At 37.0% G+C, this 22,798-nt stretch overlaps 1 protein-coding gene across 5 annotated transcripts; it reads right to left on the reverse strand.

Moving 5' to 3' along the window:
- Positions 1-342: 342 nt before the first annotated feature.
- Positions 343-20,965, reverse strand: CoRest (REST corepressor). 5 transcript variants are annotated; one of them, XM_069503712.1, is made up of 11 exons: positions 20,673-20,965; positions 20,218-20,355; positions 19,751-19,965; positions 18,662-18,850; positions 16,484-16,570; positions 13,163-13,272; positions 11,774-12,005; positions 10,150-10,303; positions 9,699-9,851; positions 9,431-9,525; positions 343-8,521 (listed from the first exon to the last, which is right to left on the reverse strand). In XM_069503712.1, exons 1-11 carry the CDS (start codon positions 20,779-20,781, stop codon positions 8,429-8,431), a joined length of 1,575 nt encoding a protein of 524 aa, XP_069359813.1. In that variant the 5' UTR covers positions 20,782-20,965; the 3' UTR covers positions 343-8,428. The 5 variants fall into 5 exon arrangements, with proteins under 5 accessions (XP_069359813.1, XP_069359812.1, XP_069359815.1 ...); XM_069503711.1 differs by having other exon boundaries at positions 20,218-20,370; XM_069503713.1 differs by having other exon boundaries at positions 8,442-8,535; positions 20,218-20,370.
- Positions 20,966-22,798: the final 1,833 nt, after the last annotated feature.

Raw genomic sequence — 22,798 nt, forward strand, 5'->3', positions numbered from 1 at the left:
AGTGTTGGAAGACTCCCCACTAGGTGGACGGACGACATCAGACGAGTCGCAAGGAGCCTTCGAATATGTACACAAAAGTTACTTTTTTGTACGGGTCACCTTATCTAGCGTACTTGCATATTATGTCTATATTAGTGGCAAGTCCACATAAGAGTGAACTATCACATATCCCATGCGAAATAAGGGCACAAATAAGGGCCTACGCAGACGACGGACTATATAGTCCGCCGACAATTTTAATGGTATGAGATCCGGTATTAGGAATATCTACCCTCATCTGTTATTTAATGGTGATAGAGAATTGACGAGGATTGGCGAAGTTTGAGAAAATAAAACTCCAAATTCATACAGACTTATGTTTAAGTATTTAATATCCTAAAATTCAAACATTACGAATGTTAGAAATACATAATAATATTATGTAACATAATAATAATGTAAATTGAAAAAAAACTGCCAGGACAAACTGAACAGCTGTTTGAGCTTAAAGTTAATGATAAAAGAACACGCTTATTTTCATTTAACTAAATTGATCAATATGCTTAATATACAGAGAACACAATATTCTAATAAAAATAATTTAATTCTGTAACAAAATTTTCTACTAGACCTAAAAATTAGCATCAATAAATAAGATGACTTCATTTTGTGGATCTCTTTGGAGTGGATCTCAAGTGCATTGTAAAAAAAACAATTAGTAGGTATTGTTTCAATGTTTCCATTAACAAATTTGTTTAAGAAGCACATAAAGCCAACATACGAATTTCAATATTTACATAATTTCCACGAATAATAAAACCCATAACCCAAACTTAAACTCAGTTAATTATAAATTAGTGAAAAATATTTGACTAAATTTTATTACTAGAGCATAGTTACAAGTTTGTTTAATTAAACTTAAGTCTTAAAGTTACAAGAGTTCGATATTATTGCTGAAGGAGTTGCTACAAAATAGAATTTAGTCTTTTTATAACTAGCCCCCCTTCCTTCATGTCAAGAATTAGAACATAATTCTTTATTTTCTAACGATTAATTATTTATTAATAATGTCCTTCAAACTTAAAATTAAGTATAATATTACAGCAGCTTTTAGTATTTGCAATGTTGCTGTTACTATACCACAAAATGTCTGCATGTATAGTGTATATGTCGCAGGTATATTGTGAAAGCCGTGATATTACAATTTCACTAGTGATATTATAATTAAACGGTAGATTGTCAATCCACTTCATTTCTTACAATTTAACGGCCTGGTTTTAGTGATATTGTAATGTCACGGGGTCATTATAGCGACATTATAATAAATCTAGGTATATTATGAGTGAAGTTGGCAGTGGGAGACGTCGAGCGTTCTGATTGGTCAAAAAGTCCTCCTCCAGAAAAGTGTCATACTACGTGACTCATTACTTTCCATGAAATTATTACAATGGTTTGTGATTTTTTAATTATAACTCTATGATTGCAAAATTGACATTGGAAACGGACCAATCAGAGACGGCCTCATAATCTGAAGACCAGTGAAATAGGTAGTTAAAATATAATTGCCTTACAATATCACTATAGTGTCCCCGTGACATTACAATGACACTAAAACCAGACAGTTAAATTGTGAGAAATGAAGTTGATTGACAATCTACCGTTTAATTATAATATCACTAGTGAAATTGTAGTATCACTGATTTGACAATATACCTGCGACATATACATTGCTTGCTTTTTGCAAACCAAAGGCCTGCCTGAAATAACCTACAAAAAAATTGATTTTAGGCTCTTGAGAATTGGGCGCTTTGAAAATTTTCGGATCCTGCCTTATAATTTGTTGACATTGACCGGATTGATACATTTTGTGTTTAATAACATAATATACGATTCTATGTCAATGGGCGAAGACTAACGGCGACTACGCACTGCACTTCCGTCATCCGAGTTCTATCCGTCATTCGTGAGAATACCATCGATTATCTACAACATGTCATAAGCTACCATACAAACCAAAAAGGAACGTATTTTCACGGACTCGGATCGGATGAGCGCGTAACCGCCGCCGTAAGGCTTCACATTTTTACTATTACGGCGCTCGTTCCTTACGTTCAAAAATACGTTCCTTTTTATTTTGTATGGTAGCTTATGAGCTTATGACATAATATGTCGTAGATATTTTTTATATCCGTATTTTCACGGATTCGCATCGGGTGAGTGCGTAATCGGTGTTAGCCTGGTTAGTTTTGGAAAAAACACACAGGAATAATATCATACATTTTTTTTAAAAGATATTGCTTAACATAACGTTAGGCGGAATATTCTGAATGTAAAATAATAAATCATTTACTTATTATTATTATTTTCCTTTTATCACAAGCAAGAGTACTTGATTGCCTTCAACTTATTCAAAACATGTGAGTGCTTATAAAAAGATACTAATTACAAATCTACGTATAGGTAACCACATCTTCGGCTCAATAAAATAAATCAAAACCATTACGTTGAGATCTGGTGGAATTTTTAAGAGCGATCGCGCACTCATCCGATTAGATTCCACGAAAATACGGATATAAAAAACTCGGACCGAACTCTGATCCAAATCCAAGCATACAGTGGACATCTTTGACATAATATAGTCATACGTCCGATTTGAATTCGAGGCACATCTGAGATATTCTTATGGATGACGGAGAGAACTCGGATGATGGAAGTCGGATTTAGTTCGTAAGCTGCCTTACAAATAGTTGTCCGACTTCTTCGGAACGTATTTTCGCAGACTCGGATCGGATGACTGCGTGATCGCTCTAAGGGTGTGCTTAATAGTAGCTGAATGTTGTAGTATGCTTACGACCAAGAAAACTAGATATGTACAGTACGCGACACGTTGAGATGACAATCGGGGAGGGAGCACATTGCACACTTACCCGATGCGGGCGAGCGCGGGTGATGTGCGGGTGTGCGGGGCGTCCCCCGCCTCATACTATACGATCTGTCACGTACTATAACCGCGATCACATGTTTCCCTACGTAGCTTCATATTAATATAATCAATCAATCAAGTTCCATGATACAACAACCGGACCCGCTCGGGCTTAACACCAGCCCGGAGATTAAATCTTCCTATTGCTACGGTTGAAGGGATATTAGTTGATCATCATAAACAACTCTATATTGCCATGATCAGGGAAGGTAGATGAATATTACAGGCATTCAGCTTTTAATAAGCACCATCTCATAAATTCCCATGGTCTCTCCGCCTATAACATCTCATTAGTGGTATCACATTAAAACTATTTGTTTCGCATTGATCATGCTTACGATTAAAACGATCACGATAAAATGAAAAGGAACGTAATGCCTAAGATATAAGAATAAAATTAATACTAGAATAGTTGATGTTTTTTCACATGATCTTAATTTTAAATACCTATCGTGGCTAATTTTCTTGTGCACAATATCTTAACTAAAATAACGGGTCAAAATATCCCTTTCATAATGCTCCGTGCGGAAAAAGATGGCTCTAGATTTAGACCTGTCAATTTAGTTTAATTTAAAGATACTGTACAACAGAATTGGCCACATTATGAATTGAATGTTTGAGTGTACAAAAATATCTTCAATATTTATAACATTTGTCTATAATTACATAATTCTGATAAAGCTATATTACTATAAGAGAAGATGTTTTGAAGCAGTGAAATTATGATCATATCAATGGTTGTAAGTATATTTATAGGAGCTTGTAACTTAGGTCAAAAAGGGTTTTTTTTTTTTAAACGAAGCTACCAAAACTATTGGGATTTTATTTTCATATTAATTTCCCCGAATTTCATTTGTTAAAACAAATGTTCACTCATAGTTACCATAGTAGAGACCACTAGTAAACGACACCAAAATAACTTGTTTTGTAAATAAAGATATTTTTATTTTATTATTATTTTTTATAGTTATACAGATATTCATAGTTCAATCGTATTAATTCTGATTTCTGAATTGATGGTAGTCTTGTATTACCATAAGAATTACAAGTTACCCTATCTATGATTGTATTGATTTTTTTTTCATTTTAAAATAGATAGACACTAACTCAAGTTACAAGATTACTCGAAAACGTACACTCGATTCTTAGAAAATAACGGGCTTTATAAACTTTACGCGGTCTAAACTGACGTTAACATACACGTACATTGTAGGTACCATAGGTAAGTCGGGTTAAACTGACGTTAACATACACGTACATTGTAGGTACCATAGGTAAGTCGGGTTTAACATTACATTAAGCCGTATGTATCTAAAGTTTTTAGTGGTAAGACAGCAAAAGTTTGTAATTTATGTTATTGTGTAAAGTTAAACTATTAATTGTTTATTTTATTAGACATGCGATACATCAATATAAGTTATCTAAAGCATTTATATGATTAAAATTATTAGTAAGTTTCAGTTCATTCAATGGCATTCATATTTTTATTTGCAATTAAAAAAAATTGACACTTAATCAAAATCACAATGAGGGAACTTGTCTAGCTATTAGTTATGCATTATTACTTATACCATATTTTAAACTCTTCAATTTGTGTTAAATTATGATCCCATCAGCCCTGCACGACAATATTTGCCATCGAATATAGTTTCATTGATAGACGTCCACTGCTGGATATACATCTTGCACGGATTACCACAGAATTCGAATATATTTATATTCAAACGTTGTAATGGGTTTTGCATATACATAATAATAAGTATAATATTGTTTTAATTAAATAAATATGGCTGTCGGCATATTATTGTCGTACAAAACCCATGTTCAACTGTATCGTATATTTATATTAAAATTTAAGGTATAAGCATGCGAGTATACGATATATGTAAAGTATGGTGTAACGCACACTTGCAAAGTGAAGCCAAAGCGCAGCGTCTTTTTCTTAAACTTAGCCTTTTTCTATACACAGCGCTCCCCTTCAGTTTTCTCTGCTTTGTTTCCACTATGCCAACTTCCAAGTAAATAAAGCTGAGTCTTGTTATCAAAAAAGCTGCGCTTTCAGCTTTACTAAAATTTGAGGGTATGTGTTGCACCTAAGAGGTAATCCGATTGCGCACCCACATCTTAAAATGCTATGTATTTGACAAGTATAAAAGATATCTATCCCGGCTGTGCTCACGTGTCTAGTCGACGTTGGCCCGACTAGTTTCGAACCTATCCGGGGTCCTTTTTCGAGGGAGTCAGTTCGCGCACGCGCCGCGGCTGTGACTGTAAACGCTTAAGTATAAAAGATTTAAGAGTGGGGCGAGCAATCTTAACTCTTATTATCCCTAATTAAGGCCTGTGGGTTTGGAACAAAGCTTACAACTCTATGACAGATTGTATCTATATAATGTTACCAAATGTTCTAATTATTATTAGAACAACTTCGATTTGAAACCTAGATTTTCAAGTGATTAAACACCTACAAAAATTAAAATATTTTCGTTTGATGACAGACTTAGTATTATGACAGACATATTATGTAATACATTTAATTACATATACATATTATTTACAAGTTTTTATGTACAAAGATGTTCGACAGAAGTTTACGATTTTCACGTTATTTTAAGAAATGAAAAATACCTATTTTTTTAATTATAAACTTCTATTGTCATGGATATAAATCGCCTCTTAACAGAACCAGCGACAGCCAATCGATGGGAATTAAACAAGTATTTCACATTTTTTCACATTATTAGTTTAATAGACCATACATTTAGAGATCCATCAGAGATAGGTTTTGCCCATTTTTTGCCCCTTTTGTCATTCATGTGATGGATAACACTATATCGCTTAATGCGATGGCTGATGTTCACATGGAAAATCTCTAGATAGTTCTCTGTTTTATGAAACATCATTCATTAATATAACGAAATTAAATACAGAATCTTTTATTTAATGAAACAAGCAAATGACATTTATTAATAGATAAACGAATCTAAACAAATCAATAAATTACTTTCCTAGTTCATAGTAATTTCTATTCAAAAAATATCGGTATTAGCAAATACATATTTCCCTTTTTTTTAAATAGGAAATAAATAAAGGATGGTTGTTCCAACAACACTTATGGTCACTGGCTTTCAGTGCACGAGTTTTTGTAGTTATTTGATTTAGTATTGTGACTAAAAAGACCTATCTAACACGTAAATACTATAATATAATGTATCTTTAGTAAAAGATATCTGTAGTATCTATAAGAATTACTTAACTTGCTTTTATCTTATGAAAATTTAAACGCTAATATTCCTTAATTATATTTACACAATTGAAAGCCATCCCCTAAAACGTATACCTTAATTTATTCATGATTTCTAAAATATAAGAATCACATTTCGAACCTTTGTGTTAATCTATCCATGAAGTTAATATTTGAGATCTATTTGTATATAAACCGTTATACAGGGTGAAAGTTGGCAGCTTGTTACATTTCACTGACCGATAAAACTATGTGCCAGATTTAACTGCAGTGTAAAGTTTTTAAAACTGCCTCACTTTAACTAAAAACCTTTTAACAAAAGAAAGCCATATTCAATCCGGCCTAAGACCGGTCAGACACGGACAGCTTGAAGCAGTCAGGATGGACTGCTTCAAGCTGCGACTGCATACTGAACTACAGACTTCTACGTACGTACATACACGAACAGCTCAAGCAGTTGCAACTGCAACGGGCGGTTGGTAGCACGGTGAAATTTCATCATGCGGTCAAGCAGTCGCCAGGCATACAATGACTGCTCGAGCTGTCGACTGCTCTCACGCAGTTACCTCCGCCCGCGCTCCTCATTCCACATCGCGCACGCTTCCCGCCCGCACGCATCGTTGTTATTGAGAACAATGGACGACAACATCGATAGTGATGCGCTTATAAGTGCAATAAAATCACAAGAACTTATATGGAATTATAAACTTGATGAGCACAGTGACAAAATAAAGAAAAATAATGCATGGGCAGCTTGAGCAGTTAAGCTAACTGCTCGATGGCAGCTTCAAGCTGTTGACTCTGACTGCAAGAGCGGTCCGTGTATGGTGATCACTGGCTAACCGCTCGAGCAGTCCGTGTATGGCCGGCCTATGACATGATTTGCGCATGTTTAAGACAGTGCTCAGACAAGCCGCCAAGCACTTACGAGCACGAAGAAATCAACATTAAAATCTTTTGTTTTTGTGGAAAATAAATTAAAAATTAATTGGAACGCTTATTTGCTCGGCAGTACCGCTTTGCTGGTAGGATTAAGTAATTAGCTGCCAAAATCTCAACCCTTTATCGCTCATGTTTATGACTAAATACCCTGGCCGGTTTCTATACAAATATTGAATCCTATTCAAGTCTAAATCCTAAGGACTATTCTTAGTGATATCCATAATTTTCCAATATCAATATTTTTTTCACTCATTTGTTGGAGTAACAAGTGAGTTAGGTATATTTATATAATCAATTCATAATAATATGTTTTAAAATATAAAGTTAATATTTCTTGAAAAAACTTAAATACTATTTGTATTTTATTTGTTAAACTATTGGCAAAAAAAATTTTGTTTGTCTACATATTTATCTAGTGGACGAAATCGAAATGTGTATTTTTAAATCATAGACGTTACTTAAAGCTGGGAAGCTGGCTGGTAAATCAGAATGCTCAAGACTAGTCGTAATGGGCTAGATTTAGAATATAATGGAAAGTGGATCCCACCTGTGGGATCACCAACACTGAGGAATAGCTATAGTACGCGACAGATCTAGATGACGGAAATTGGGGAGGGAACGCCGCTCACAAACGCACAGCCCCCGTACTAACCCGGTGCGGGCGAGCGCGAGTGACGTGCGGGGCGTCCCTTCGCCACATACACCGATTGCCATCTCAACCTGTCTCGGACTATAGTCACAATTTCGGATTTTTTCAGTGTTTTATGTGTGCCTCTAAGACCATTGCAGACAGAACTGAGGGGTGATTGGCTAACTCAGTGATCAACGCTAAATGATAGCCATCACAAACACATTTGACATTGATCAGTTCTACATTGCTGCTTCACTGAGTGATGGCAAAATAATTTTTCGTAGAAAACTTAAATGGATTAAAAATAAATGTCAAATCACGATTGGTTGATGCTCGCTCCCTATTGGCTACATGTATTGTTGCAACAAGAATAGCACAAATTTAGCCAATCAGAACAATTGAGATTGTAATAATGATTGATGCAGGTTTTACGAAATCGACCTAGGTCACTGCTAGCCTAATATTTGACAGATGTCGATTCAGGACCAAACCGAGAGTTTCCTCAATCTAGTTCACTCTGGTTTCGATATTCGAACCGCAAAGTAACGTCTGCTTCTATCAAACATTTAAAAACCTCGTGAACAAGCAAACTTAGTAATCAGTGGCGTGTGGTGTGGTGCAGGGTGGGGAGTATGTGCCGCGGCGGGCATCACTTGGTGGGCTTGTGCTTAGGCGGCGTGGTGGGCGGCCCGCCCTGCTCTGCCGACGCGCCGATGGAAACTCCTTCGCTGTCTACCTCCGTCTAAACAACATGTACTATTATGAGTGAGTAGGTTGTGAGCTCTTCTCAAACCTGTACGCTTAGTACGAGATTTTTTATATAGTCAACTGGATCTTATCTGCCTTGTTTTAAAGCTCAAGTTTGTCTACACATCTACAGCCAACGCCTGAAGCGGAAACGTTGCGAAATTAAAATCAGTGGTATTGAATTTCAAAACTTCAATTCAAGGCTCTTTATGTCCATTTTACTTTGACGTTATTGTGTTTCGACTCTCGAATTCTAGCAACGTTGGTGAGACGTAAAATCTTATACTGAGCGTACTGGGCACGTTTAGAACCATAGCAGCTTTAGTTTTAAGTTTACTTAATTATGACTATTACATTATTTTCCAAATCCAACAATTGACAGTCAAAAAGTGTACAATCCATACTAATATTATAAATGCGAAAGTGTGTCTGTCTGTCTGTCTGTCTGCTAGCTTTTCACGGCCCAACAGTTTAACCGATTTTGATGAAATTTGGTACAGAATTAGCTTACATCCCGGGGAAGGACACCCTTACCTTTTATCCCGAAAAATTAAAGAGTTCCTACGGGATTTTTAAAAAACCTAAATCTACGCGGACAAAGTCGCGGGCATCATCTAGTGTTACATATTTTAAATAAATTACTTTTGATATAATGAGGGGATCCGTAGGAGAACTAGAGTAACCGACATAGCTCAACGGGTTGAGAAGCTGAAGTAGCAGTGGGCAGGGCACATAGTTCGTACAACCGATAGACGTTGGGGTCCCAAGGTGCTGGAATGGCGACTGCGCACCGGACATGATGCTGTTCGAACCGCGGTCAGGTTTTTTGCACTTTTTAAATTACTTGTTATACAAAGCATTATTGGAAGGACGATAAATAATGTTTAAGTTTCTGGATACTTACTTTCTCATCTTTAGCATTGGTCTGTGGTGACCCGGTTCCATTGTTGGCATTACTGTTATCCACATCATTTTCTGCTGAGTCTGTGCTTGTTGTACCTTGAAAAAGATAAAATAATTTAAGACGAAAAATTAAAACAATTTAACAGATAAATCGATGATAAGTAATAACAACTAATTCTCTGATTAAAAAAATGACCATGAGCTGGACAACCAGTATTTCTCTGGATGGCTGGATATGGCTCATATGCCAGCAGGCGTGAGTGGCTCACCGGGCTGTATGTGTTTGACGTTGAAGCGGTCGGCCTCGTGCTCGCGCAGCACGGCGTCCAGGTTGTAGCGGCGCCGGTACGTAATGAAGAACGAGCGGATGTGCGCCTCCGTCTTCGTGCCCAGCGTCTCCGCGATGGCTTGGTAGTCTTTACCTGTTAAGTATTATTACAATACAATAAATCGAGACGACGATCGACGAGACGTTGCCAGTGAAAGATTAATACAAAAACAAACAGTTTTAAAAGATGGGAAAACCTGCATAAATCAGAAGTCATGATAAGGAATAAGTAATGCACTTGTTTAAACACAAAAAAATCTCGAATTAATACTATTCAACGCTATTAAATTCGAAACTAAGTTATGAAAGAATTTCCAAATATATAAATTGTATGAATCAAAAACATGTGAGCAACAGGAAAATAATATTAGACATTAAAATGATACACGTACCATATTTCCTCACAGCCGTAACCGCCATCAGTAGCTCGTCATTATTCCACCGCGACTGAATCTTTGCTGGGGGCTCCCCGGGCCGCAACTCTTCTACCCCCGCATCACCCACTTTGCGTTTCATTGCACTCAATTGCTGCTTGTTTTGTTGCACCTAAGCACAAATACTAATAAATATAAAATAATCCTTCAAAATACAGTATCAAAATCAATAGCAATTGTTATCCAAGTTTTTAGTTCACGTCACGAAATCAGAAAAAAATGGCAGTTAAGGTAGGGTCTCCTTGGTGTGTAAACATGCAACGTACAACTGGGTACGTTAAATGCACCTTTAGTATAGTGCCAGGCAAACAACTTGAACATAAACGCGAATGGCGGGTGCACGCGATTGGTGGATCAGTATGCGCGGAAGCACGCCATTGGTTCATAAGTTGACCGTCGTTGCTTCGTTGATTTGCCAACTTTTTGCTACTACGCCGCTTAATGCTCAACTTTTTTGCCGGGCATATTAAGTTATGCGGTACGTTGTGCGCACACACTTTATATTTCAATAGATTCTTGTGACTTCTGCGTTTGATGCGCTGCGTGCGCCTGCGCACCAAGCAACCCCTACTTCTATTAATTCGCAACTTCGTGAATATTTTCGTACTTCGGATAAAATTACGCACTTTCGGTATATCCTGAAAATTAGGTACGTTGCATGCGGCTCGTCTCGTACTGTAAAATCAGCGATATCTATCGACGTCGCATGCGCCGCTATATTCGTCGCGTTCTGCGATGTACTGCTATATAGATCGTTTCGAGCGCGCTTTTACAAGATATCTGCGCTTTTCAATTTTCGTGACGAGAACTGTAACACCGGCATTCATAGTCAAGATAGGGGCTTCTTTAGAGGATGAGTCGGACGACATGTGTCATACACTACCTTAATGAATTGCATAAAGGTTGAATGACACATGTCGTTTGAAGCATCCTCTAAAGAAGTCTCTATCTTGACTATGAATTCCAGTGTTAATGCTAGGCAGGATTGGGGAGTGCATTGCATATCTGGATTATCCAAATTAACTCTATACGCAGGACTCTCACTGCATTGACAAAAGTTCATCTCAAAAACTAGTTAAAAACTAATGATTTAAACAAAGAAAGAAAAAATAAATTTACTACTGAGTATGTGTGCAGAATATATTGTTAAATCGCCTAATGCATAAAACACTACTGTAACTTTTTACGAGATCAGTTTTTCAATCACATTCTCCACATTACATCACACATTCGATTAGTAACAACCATGGTGAGTACAAAAATTAATAATGTTAAATTGAAGATCTCCGACCATTACAAGGAACGTGCCATAACCGCTTCCTGATAACTCTTGCGCAAAGTGTAAAAGTTTGCAGTGTCATGTATAGGGTTCTATGCAAGATTTGCCCCTGTAAAGGTCAACTAGGAAAAAATTGTGATCAATTCTATCCCGACTTGACACTTGCACGGGTTCAATTAAATCATACGCGATACGGCACGCTCCCATGTAGCGGGCGCCAAGCTAAGCGTCGGGTGTCGGGTGAGATCGTAAGGGTGAGAATGTGAGCTACATAGCGTCATCGGATGGCGGGTTGCGTCTTACTTGTCTCTTGAGCGAGATAATTTCTCTGTCCATCGCTTTGAGCATAGCCTCGCCCTGATTGACCAGGCCCGGCTGCAAGGCGTCGCCGGGCTGCGGGCCGGTCGCCATGGCAACGAGATCGTCGTGATTGATGTAAATGCCGCGCGGCAGGCGGTGCTTGTACCGCTGCTGTTTCGAGCCGGGCCCGCGCCGCCCCGAGGGCCCGCACAGCGGCCGCATGGTGCCCGTGCGTCTGCGCATCACCGCCAACGTCAAACAAACCCGACCAGACCCCATCTACCATCAGCTCCCTAACCTTATATTTCTCATGCTTTTTATTACAATGCTCAAAAACTCAATTCGCTTTTCGCTACGTAAGGGATTAACACTATATTAAGACACCTTTTTTTTTCGCCTTATTTACATACTCAATTAACGGATTCGGTGGCTATTTCATTTTAGTGGACTGAAGTTAAGAAAATCTGGGACACTGAAAATTATGTGGCTCAAAATAAAACCACAATTACATATTATAAGTGCTGCTAAATCTTTGAATAAAGTAAGTAATTTACAAAAATAGTAAGGAATTTACAAAAATTATAAGGTTGTGTAGAAATGAAAAAAGTGAAACTTCTTTAGGATCGCTCGCATGTTTGTATTGTCTGTTAAACTTAAGGGTTAATAGACAATAAAACAACTCAAGATTCAGGTTGGGTTTTATATTTAACGCGCACTGATCCATGTCAATCAGGACTGAACGTTTTAAGATTTTATTTCCACAGTGTACTTAACGGAAAACTTTGGTGGGACCAAATATTTTCACTTCAATTAACTATCCCCTACCGCGACTAAATAAAGAAGCCTTACCCTCACAAATATTAGCAATCAGTGGGGACTGTCGACAGAAGTGAAACTTAAAACTATAAAATTGCACTGTTTTCTTTGGATTTTCAAATTAATTGTAGCATCGAAAATTTAAAATTCCATAATTTGTAAATGAAAACCTTAGTTTAGTTTTTCCATTGTTACACGCTTGGAATCCTCGAAGCTTTAGTTTTAAGTTTACGCAATTAATTATCACCATTACATCATTATTTTACAAATTCCATAATTGACAATCAAAAAGTGTATATTAAGTCTATGGCAGAATAGTACCCAATTTGAAAAAATAAAGCGTGATTGAAAAATTGGAGTTTGAATTTTGAGTTCACCTATCAGCACTCCGAGCACTATTAACATTAGCATGTCTGTAACTCGAACTTGAATTTTTTACCCATCCCCAAATCGCCAAACGCACCTAAAGAAGTTTTCACTTCAAAATGTTAATCCCGTACGGAGGCGCGATAAGATACTTTACTTGAAATGGTGAGTTAATTCAATATTGTATGCAGTATGACAGTTGGTACCGACCTGGCGTGCACGAGGCATGCCTGGCACAACTTGTGCGAGTTGTGAGCGGTGGTCTGCGAGCACTGAATGCCGCACACGGTGCACCACTTGCCCGCCTCACCGCCGTCGCCCTACAGCCCAAGGCAACACTTTACTTCACGCCTAACCACCACAATACCTCCTCAACTATTCGAATTACCTACATTTGGAGGAAATTACCTAATAAATTTTTAAATACAAGTCAATAATTGCAGATTTATCGCCATTTGAAACTATCAGGCTAGAGCCCAGAGCCGTAAAGCCAGTTGAAAAAAAAATTGGAACTACCACCAGGTCTTACCTAAAATGAATTTAATTGAATTATTTAGTTTTTAATTCACTTTACGTGGAATAAATGGAATATTCAAGGACCCTAGAATATTATCAGGTTAACATTTACTGTGCGTGAATCTGCCAAAATAGCATGAAATTACAAACACGACGTGATCCCGTAACTTTGTCGTCTATACTAAATGCCAGATCTACGCACCGTGAACTTGAAAAGCTACGCAAGTTACGCCTAAAATAGAAGGGGAAAATCTCACACCCGTCTGAATATCGCAGAGGTAGAATAATGGCTGATTAACGGCCATAATGAATAAGCTTATAATCTATCCACGATTTACCGTGCTAGGGATAGAGATGTGTGGTAGCTTGTATGGAGCGTATCTTTAGTAGAGCAAATCGTGGATGGATAGCTTATTAATTTTGGCCGTAAGTCACATTTGTTTTACTTACCTCTGGTGCTCAAATTATTTATAAACGTGTATTTTGTCAGTCGAAACGACTGAAGTACCTAAAATTCTAAAAGAAAACACTGCAGCTTTCTGTCGATTTTTAAAGGCCCAATAGAAACCAACGGAACAATAACAAGACCAAAGAATAATTATTCCGATCGATTTTGTTACATTTTTCAATATATTGTATTTAAAAATTTATTAAGCACTCCTCGGACTCCTCACACACTTCATTTAAAAACCCGTTAAAACAATATTCTGCACACATTTACAACATAAAATCCAATGGGGGCTGTTAAAGGAAGCATGCGGGAATACTGAGGTATATTAGGAGGAAAAGGTTGGGTGCTAATTTAGTTGATCTTATACACAAATAAGAATAATAATTAATTAGCGACTCTATAAATAACATTACAACAATGGGTGTCATTTATAACACTAACATACCCCTAGCATGACCACTGAGAAATGCGCGAATGTCAATAGCAAAAGAAAAACTCTAGCAAACTAGAACTCATGTCTCATGATAACAATATTCCCGATTCAAAGTTGACTAAACGCGTCGCATAGTTCTCAAGGCGGTCGTGCTACGCACTGCTATCGTGTTCTAGAATAGGAAATAACCACAGCCAAAATGGCATAATGTTACTTATGTGTGATAATAAAAACGCAAGGTTGAGTTTTTTAACTTTCTAACGATTCATAAAAAAATTAAATAGATTGATTTGTTATAAAATAAATATAATAAATGTGAACATGATAGATAGACACAGTCTGTAGATAAAAATGCAGAGCAGTGAACTTAAAAAAAACAAGCACAGTATAAAAAGCGCGCAAATGAAAAAAAATTAAGTACATAGAAAATTTACGAAACCAAAAAATGAATGAATCAACTTGCTATTTGAACTACTTTTAGTTGTTGAAGAAATAGATGAACCTAACTATAACGTACGCCCTATAATACCAATACAGTTTTATTCGTTTTTGCATCACAACAAAAGATGGTTTTTTATATGAATAACATAACATAACTCAGGAAAAATTGGTAGAAGGAGAGTTACTTAGTTTTTGGTACTAGTTTTTGTAGAGCAAAGAACTTTTTACTCTACTTCCAAGGCACAATAACATATATAATTAGTGGGAAAACCATCATTTCAAGTCATTTAAAAGCAGTCACACTAAAATACAATTTAACTAATGGAAATTTTAAATAACTTAGATTTGTTTAAATACTATATTATGTAGAACAAACAATAATAAATAATAATGAAATGTAGTTTATCGTATGAAACGTAAATACTAAATAGTTAAGCTGAAATCAAGCGAATGCTTTCACAACTGATACATAAATGAAATAATGAGAAGTGCATTTATGAACTGTGTAACTAGTAATGTGTGTGTATAACAAGGCTCCAGGAGGATTGGAAAAAATTGTCATGGACTGATCGATTTGATAAACATCAAATTATGGAAGACAACACACCAATATACAGATAACAGTGAGAGAATGGAAGAAGACATTGAACATCCAGGCATCGTAGTAGCGATGGGACGAGTCATTTTACTTTAACATCAAGGAACTCTCATGAAGGAGCTTAATTCGCTACAATCCGGGCATGGTACAACGTGGATGTGATATGACCTGCCTCTTCTAGTAGTAGTACTAGAAGCGCAGGCGGGGCATATCTCATGCTGCATTTCTGTTTTGAGGGATTTCCTTATATTATGTTATGAACTTCCGCAATGTAACGTCTGCTTCTAAATCCTTATCATTTTAAATAATCCTTCTACCTTATTCTAATATACCTTTAATTAGTATGGGATCCTGAGAAAAGGGATGTGAAGTAGCCTAACATGATATTGGTAGATTTTACATACATCTCTTGATTTATACATACATACACCTGGTGAAAAGGCAGCCTAATGGGCGACTCGTGTACTCGTGTTTTTACTATGGTTACATAGTATACACTAGAAACAACGCGATGTGATATCGGAATTATTTTTCACGTCGTGTGGCGTGTCTTTAGTATCTCGAGTGAGTCCCAAATCGATCGGGATCGTTTACAAATTACGATGTTTCGTTCCCACTCGGGCACGGAGCGAGACGCTAGAAAACGAGTGTGTATGTAATGAAATCACTGAGTCACTCAAGTTCAGTACTACCCTTAGTAAGAGTTGTCATTTGTCATATTTCCACAACGTTGATAGATTTCTATAAACACTATAACGTAGGTGTAAAACGAACCTTACTAAAGCCCCTTGTTTTAATGTCGTATATTCCAGTACTTGCTATTTTTATTTCGCAAAGTTTCCGCTTGGGCTCTGGATATCGAAGTAGGAACGAACTTAGCCTTAAAACAAATCAGTTTAAGTCTATTATAACTTGAAGTTACTGTTTCGATACTCGAAATCTATCAACACTTTCGAAATATGCAAACTCGTTAGCCCTATAGAGAAAAGCAGCTCAAGTCAAACTGTGGTTACTCAAATAAAAGAAAACGAATCAACTCGTCCATCGCTATACGGTAGCAACATGAACACTGATGGGAACAGAACAACCCACCTCGCCTTGTTGGCCGGCGCGCAGTGACGGCCCGCTAACCGGCAGGGACTTGCCTCCGCGGACTATACCTCGGTGTAAAGTCCACCTCTGTCATTACCAACATTATATTATCCATAACAGAAATACTACCCACACTTAGGTATATCTTACTAACCCTTGGATAATTACATCTATGACAAGCTTTTGTTTGCAGCATTGAGCTCCCTGATGGATGGACTGATTTCAATATGGTATACAAAAGAATTTCCTTGATAAAACAAGGAAATTTTGTTTTTATTGTGATTGCTGGCAATTCGCTAGGTTTTATGGATATTGGGATAGTAATAATTATTAATTAATAGACAATGCCAGCGACTTTGTCTGCTTGGATTTAGGTTTTTAAAAATACCATGAGAACTCTTTGATTTTCCGGGATAGAAAATAGCCGGGATGCAAGCTTTTTCTGTACCAAATTTCGTCAACATTGATTGAACAGATGGGCTATGAAAGGCTAGCAGACAGACAGACAGACACACTTTCGCATTTATAATATTAGTATGGATAGTATGGATTGTATTTGGACTAATTTTAATCCTCTTCATAAAACTAATAATAAGCAATAACTCAGACGAAGGGCAAAGAGTCAGTCAGTTCTAGAAAAGCATTGAAATCAGTTCATTTGATGGTGGTATTCAAATTTTTTAATTTTGTACTTATGATCCAATAACATTACTAAGAATTGATTTTTCAATCGCCAAATAAATTTAACTGATGAATAAAATAAAATCATTTTGGTAGATTTTTTTGTACAATGTCGGAACATCAAAATCCTTTAATTGAATTTTATTTGGCGATTGAAATATCGGCCCTAAACTGATTATCCTTAAGCGACGCAATAAAAATACAAAATTATAAACAAGTAGGAATACAAACAATAATTAGTAAATCCCTTATTTAGAAGTATTGTGTTTTTTAATGCAAGTCTAGAATGGATGTACACTACTTGTATGTAATCAAAGAAAAGTTCTACTCTGCATTTTTATTTATGGAGCCACCAATGATTTATTAATTTTATCTATTAGTTAATAGCTTTCAAAGAATAATCATTGGACAATCCAGATACACCGGTTCATAGTAACAATGGTAATAACATGTCTTCTTAACCTAGAGTAAGTTTACAAGTTAACAAAATGTGACATGACCAAATACCGAAACATATCTTAATACTTAAGGCCCGATTTCCACCAGAGCGGAGATGGGCGGAGATGTGTTTAGCAGACCAACTAGATTTTTGTGAAATGACGTGATAATTTTTTCGCCTCATCTGTAATGTGATTGGTCTGCACACCACACTCCACCCATCGCCGCTCTGGTGGAGACCGGGCCTTAGACACACCCCTAACACTCCATAATCCATATAAACGAACTGATTATTATTAATTACCCAATACTACTACTGACCCACCAGCCTGTCTGCATGCTTGTATAGAGCTGGTAGGGCGGAGCATGGCCGAGGTCTGAGCGAAGCCAATCAGCGGGACAAGGACAACGCTATATGTAAGTAACATCAGTGTTTCTCGCTCGCGTGATAGAAAGTGAGAACCGAGTAACGCCAGCGCCAGCACGGCTGTGACAGTTCAGTACACGGCAGAAAGTAATGTACATCGATCGACCTTTAAAAGGAGATAGCAGATTTTTAGAGCGTTGTCTCTGTTGTTGAGATCGTCAAAACGTCATATATGTATGAGTGACAGAGACAACGCTCCACAAAGCAGAAATATCATTCTAATGGCTGATGTACATTACTTTCTGCTGCATACTGTAGTCGTGCCATTACATTACGGCTGATGATAAATAGGCGGTGGGTTAGTTAGTTTTCTGTGCTAAAAATTTAAAGTAGCCCAAAAGCTAAATGACTGTTTTTGATATGTTTCAGAATTTCGTCTCCATTTGAGCAGAGTTAATTGGTTTTGTATGGAGTCGTCAAATTATGTACTTTGTCCATCTGTACAGGTAGATTTACACTAACTGAAATGTCATGTATGTCTACTTGAAAACATACACTAATGACTAAGGCTATACAGTAGGTAGCAGATTATATTATAATTTATATAATAACTGAATAATGATTGGTGATAGACAAGAATGAAACACTAAAGAAAAGCTTTTAAACAAACCAATGTGAATAATAATACATACCTTTTCATCATTATCAGAGTCTTTGTCGGAACCTCCTGGTTCCGATCCTGCACCAGATTCCCTTTTACCAGTTCCGGAGCCAGTGGGATTGCGACCTTCACTAACAACATCCATTAGTGATGTCCTTGCTCTCGTCTTTTTCCATGAATAGTAGTACTTTACTAGGGATGCTATTGATTTATCTGGTAACTGATAGAAAAATACAATTAGGAAACATGTTGTTTAACATTGCATTTTATTTACAAAAGGGATCATTAGAATCCTCTGAAATAGCTGTTTAGACTGATTAGCATCATATAGAGATGATGTGATGATAACAGTACGCGGCCGAAAGTAATGTACATGGACCATTAGAAGGAAATCGCAAATTTGTAGAGCACTGTCTCTGTTGTTGAGACTGACAAAATGTCATTTACGTATGAGTGATAGAGACAACGCTCTATACAAACCGGAAATGTCATTCTAAAGGCTGATGTATTACATTAATTTCGGCTGCATACTGGGTACTGTATACTGGTTATAAAGGGTACATACAACATATAGATTCTATACTCTTTCATTATCTGTAGTACTAGTTTCTGATTTTAAACAAATTGTATTTTATATTAAACTAGTTTATGCCTGTGACTTCGTCTGCGTGAACTACACAAATTTATAACCCTTAGGGGTTGAATTTTCAAAAATCCTTTCTTAGCAGATGTCTATGTCATAATGGCTATCATAACTACTTAAGTAATTTTTTAATTTATATTTACTAACATTGAAAAAGCTAAAGTGCAATGAACATGTCAAACACAACTGAGCGCTTGATGCATCCTCTGAACCACATCTCACGATATACCTTATAATTGACAGTTGTAATGGGTCAATTTTTATAGAAGGAATAGTTTATTATCTATTATCTATACTAATATTATAAATGCGAAAATTTGGATGTTTAATGACTAAACCAATTTGATTTGATTAGACTGAAGATAGCTTGTACCCTGAATTATCACATTCGCAGGTATCATCATCTAGTATTCTGTAACTTCTTTTCAGAACATTGAAATTACCTAATTCCCCAAACTAGGCATGAGTCATACCCACCATTTGTCGTATTCTGTGAAAGCTTTTGCCATGAAACTGAAAGGCTTGCTCAAAAAGCACTTTGTCTTCTACCGTCCACTCATCAGGAAAAGGTGTGAAGTTCGCAAGGTCCATCGTTGCTCTGTTCAGGTCATGTTTGTGCCAGAACAACATACCAAGTGCCTGTTCACCATTGTACCCATATTTTTCCTTTGCTGTTGTTATATATTCATCCACTAAAATAAATAAAAATTAAATTTTTCAAATTGCAAACAGTTTGCAACTTCTAAAAAATCTGGCTTATTGTTTATCCACCCTAGCATTTTAAATGGAAACACCCCCTGCAACACCCCCTTTCGTATGCCGCCCGGGGCCATGCCCCCTCCCCCCCGCACCCCCCACGCCATGCCACTGAGCCCTGGGAATGTCAATTTGCTCTGTATAATTAAAATTTGACTTGGTTTTTTTAGTAGTAAAAAAATACTCACACTTAATATCTGATATGTCAGCTGTAGGTGACCAAACTAGTAGAGCTCTGTCAGATATCTGATCTGGTCTTCTCTGGTCTACTGGTTCCAACTCTGGACATACTGCCTGATAATCTCGACCCACTCTTATTTTTTCAGCTGCAAATGGCACTACTGCTTGGTTTGGGATTTTATATGATGTTTTGATGAGATGAACGCAGCATGAAGGCAGATGAAGAGAAGCATAAAAATAAAGCATGATATGAATTGGTTAATCATTATGATTTTACAAAAAGAAGCTTATTTTAGAGTAAACAAATGGATATCATTGTTTGAGTTTAATTAGACAGCACAGTTATAGGCATCGCTGTCATGCAGTCAGAAATCAGCAGCCAGGTAGGTACGTCTAGTGAGTAGATAGGTACATGACGAATTTTAAAATTGTACTAAGTACATTAATGGGGTTCAGACCTTACCATTCTCATCTTCCGAGCTAGAATCTGGACTTCCATGACCATTCGGGCTTGGTCCTCTCGAACGCTTCCCGTTTCGAACATCATTATTACTTCGTTCAGCCAAAACCATGATTACTAATTTTACTCTATCACAATAATTTCACTTTGACTGCTCACACACTTTAAAAGTCCATTGAAAAGATATTTTAAGCAACACTAATAAATGATTAAATAAAACTATATGCGAAACTTCGCACTTCAATTCAAACGTGATTCAAACCACCGCATCAATAATTTGACAAACCAGACATTGGCCGCCTTGATTCATTTCATGGCGTCTGTACCTCAGCCCTCTGGCATTCACTTTTGATGATTACTATTCTTTTAAAATATTAACTGGGGTAGAAAATGTAAAAAATGTAGCAATTTGATTTAACACGCATAGTTATAATACCATCATAGGTAGGTACTTTTAAACCGTGATTCAAAAATTTATAATTTTCAGTTCGTATTTTTTTTTTATTGCAACACTACACTACAGACTCTGGAAAAAGAACCAATAAACACTTTAATCATCATCTTTTCACGATTAAATCCTCGAAGTAATTAAAAGGCTGTAGAGAATTACAATAATATACTAATATAGGTATTCTTCAATGATGAAAGAAATAATAATAATGATTGAAATAAGAAACACATAGTTATTTACCTAGGTAGTTAAGTAGTTACTCAACATTTTATTTTGAATAAGAGATGGCGCTTTACATTTTACAATCATTAATTTTACCAACTACTCCGGTAACCCAATCTCCCAGCTCCATTCTCGATCCACCACCCCGATTCACTGGTGTCCCGATCAGTACGACTCCCCGGATTCAGATAGCCGACTCTGCGAATCCATGACCCGTGGTAGGTAGGTACTTTAACATATAAAAATATCACGATTCACGATCTCATCCTCCGACCCCCGACCTCCTCGATCCCCTAACCAATAACCCCCAACTCCACGACAACACGAGTCATGACCTTTCGACTCCCTTACTCTTGACTCCTGACTGACCAATCAAATGGCCCACCATTCCATGACCTCCCAAACCACAATCCAACCGCCCTAACCGCGCACACTGACGACCGCAACTGCCCCGACTGCCTGCGACTGTTTGACGGACTAACTGCGGCTCTGACCAAATGACTGTGACTGTCTCACCGACTCCCTGTAACTGTTTGACTAACTGCGACTATATGACTGCCTTACCGACGCCTGCGACTGTCTGACTGACTGCAACTTTCTGACGAGTGAGTAGTGACTGCTACTATCTTACCGACTGCCTGTGACTGTCCGACCGGCTACATGCGACTGCCTGACTGACCGAGTGCAACTGTCTGATTGACTGTCTTACTCTTAGCGACTGACTTACAGTACGCGCGGCGAGAGTTTGGCTTTGACCGTTATTGCGCAGAAATCAGAAATTGGGTATCAACGGGCAATTAGTGGGGTGCGGGGCGGGTGTGTAGGCGCACGCGGTGCTCTGATTGGAGCTCCACTGCTCCAGTCGTTCCCTGCCTCTGTTTGTACAATCAGGTTCACAAGTGAATTGCTATTTTCGTTAATTGTTTATTATATAAGAATCTGAATAGCACTGCTGCTAAGACTTTTTTTTAATGTTAACTTTTGTATTTAATAATTATTTTAAGTTTTCTTTTGTTTGTATGTACCAATTTTACATGTATCTTGGAATAAATAATTTTATTAAAAAACAATTATTTAGAATTTTCATCGCTGTCTCTGTAAACTTTAAAAGGAAATAAACATTTTATATAAGTAAAATAACTATCAATAGTTTTAATAAATGAAGAAGTTTATCTATTTCGTATTATTTTCTAGCATTATTACCACTGTACATGAATTTTGACCCACTCAAATATCCAACCTGGTACATAAAAAAGGAAAAGTATTGTGTGCGTGACAGTACCCATGCGCAGTAATCCCCTCCACCCGAAGGTCAAAGCCAAACTCTCGCCGCGCGATCTGTACCTGCAACAACAAGAAAACAATTTCTTGAAAGAAAAGAATTTTCTTGTTATCAACAAGAAAATTACAAAAATGAAAATAAAATAAAAGGTGTTATTTCTTCTGATGGTACGGA

This window comes from Maniola hyperantus, chromosome 16, assembly GCF_902806685.2.
Source record: "Maniola hyperantus chromosome 16, iAphHyp1.2, whole genome shotgun sequence".
Classification (NCBI taxonomy): domain Eukaryota; kingdom Metazoa; phylum Arthropoda; class Insecta; order Lepidoptera; family Nymphalidae; genus Maniola; species Maniola hyperantus.

Coding starts and splice junctions, on each gene's coding strand:
- CoRest (XM_069503711.1), bottom strand. CDS start 20,781: ATGGTTTTGGCTGAACGAAGTAATAATGATGTTCGAAACGGGAAGCGT. Junction 9,526..9,698: donor CGTCAAACACATACAGCCCG/GTGAGCCACTCA, acceptor ATCTTTTTCAAG/GTACAACAAGCACAGACTCA. Junction 8,522..9,430: donor CCAATGCTAAAGATGAGAAA/GTAAGTATCCAG, acceptor CATGTTGTTTAG/ACGGAGGTAGACAGCGAAGG.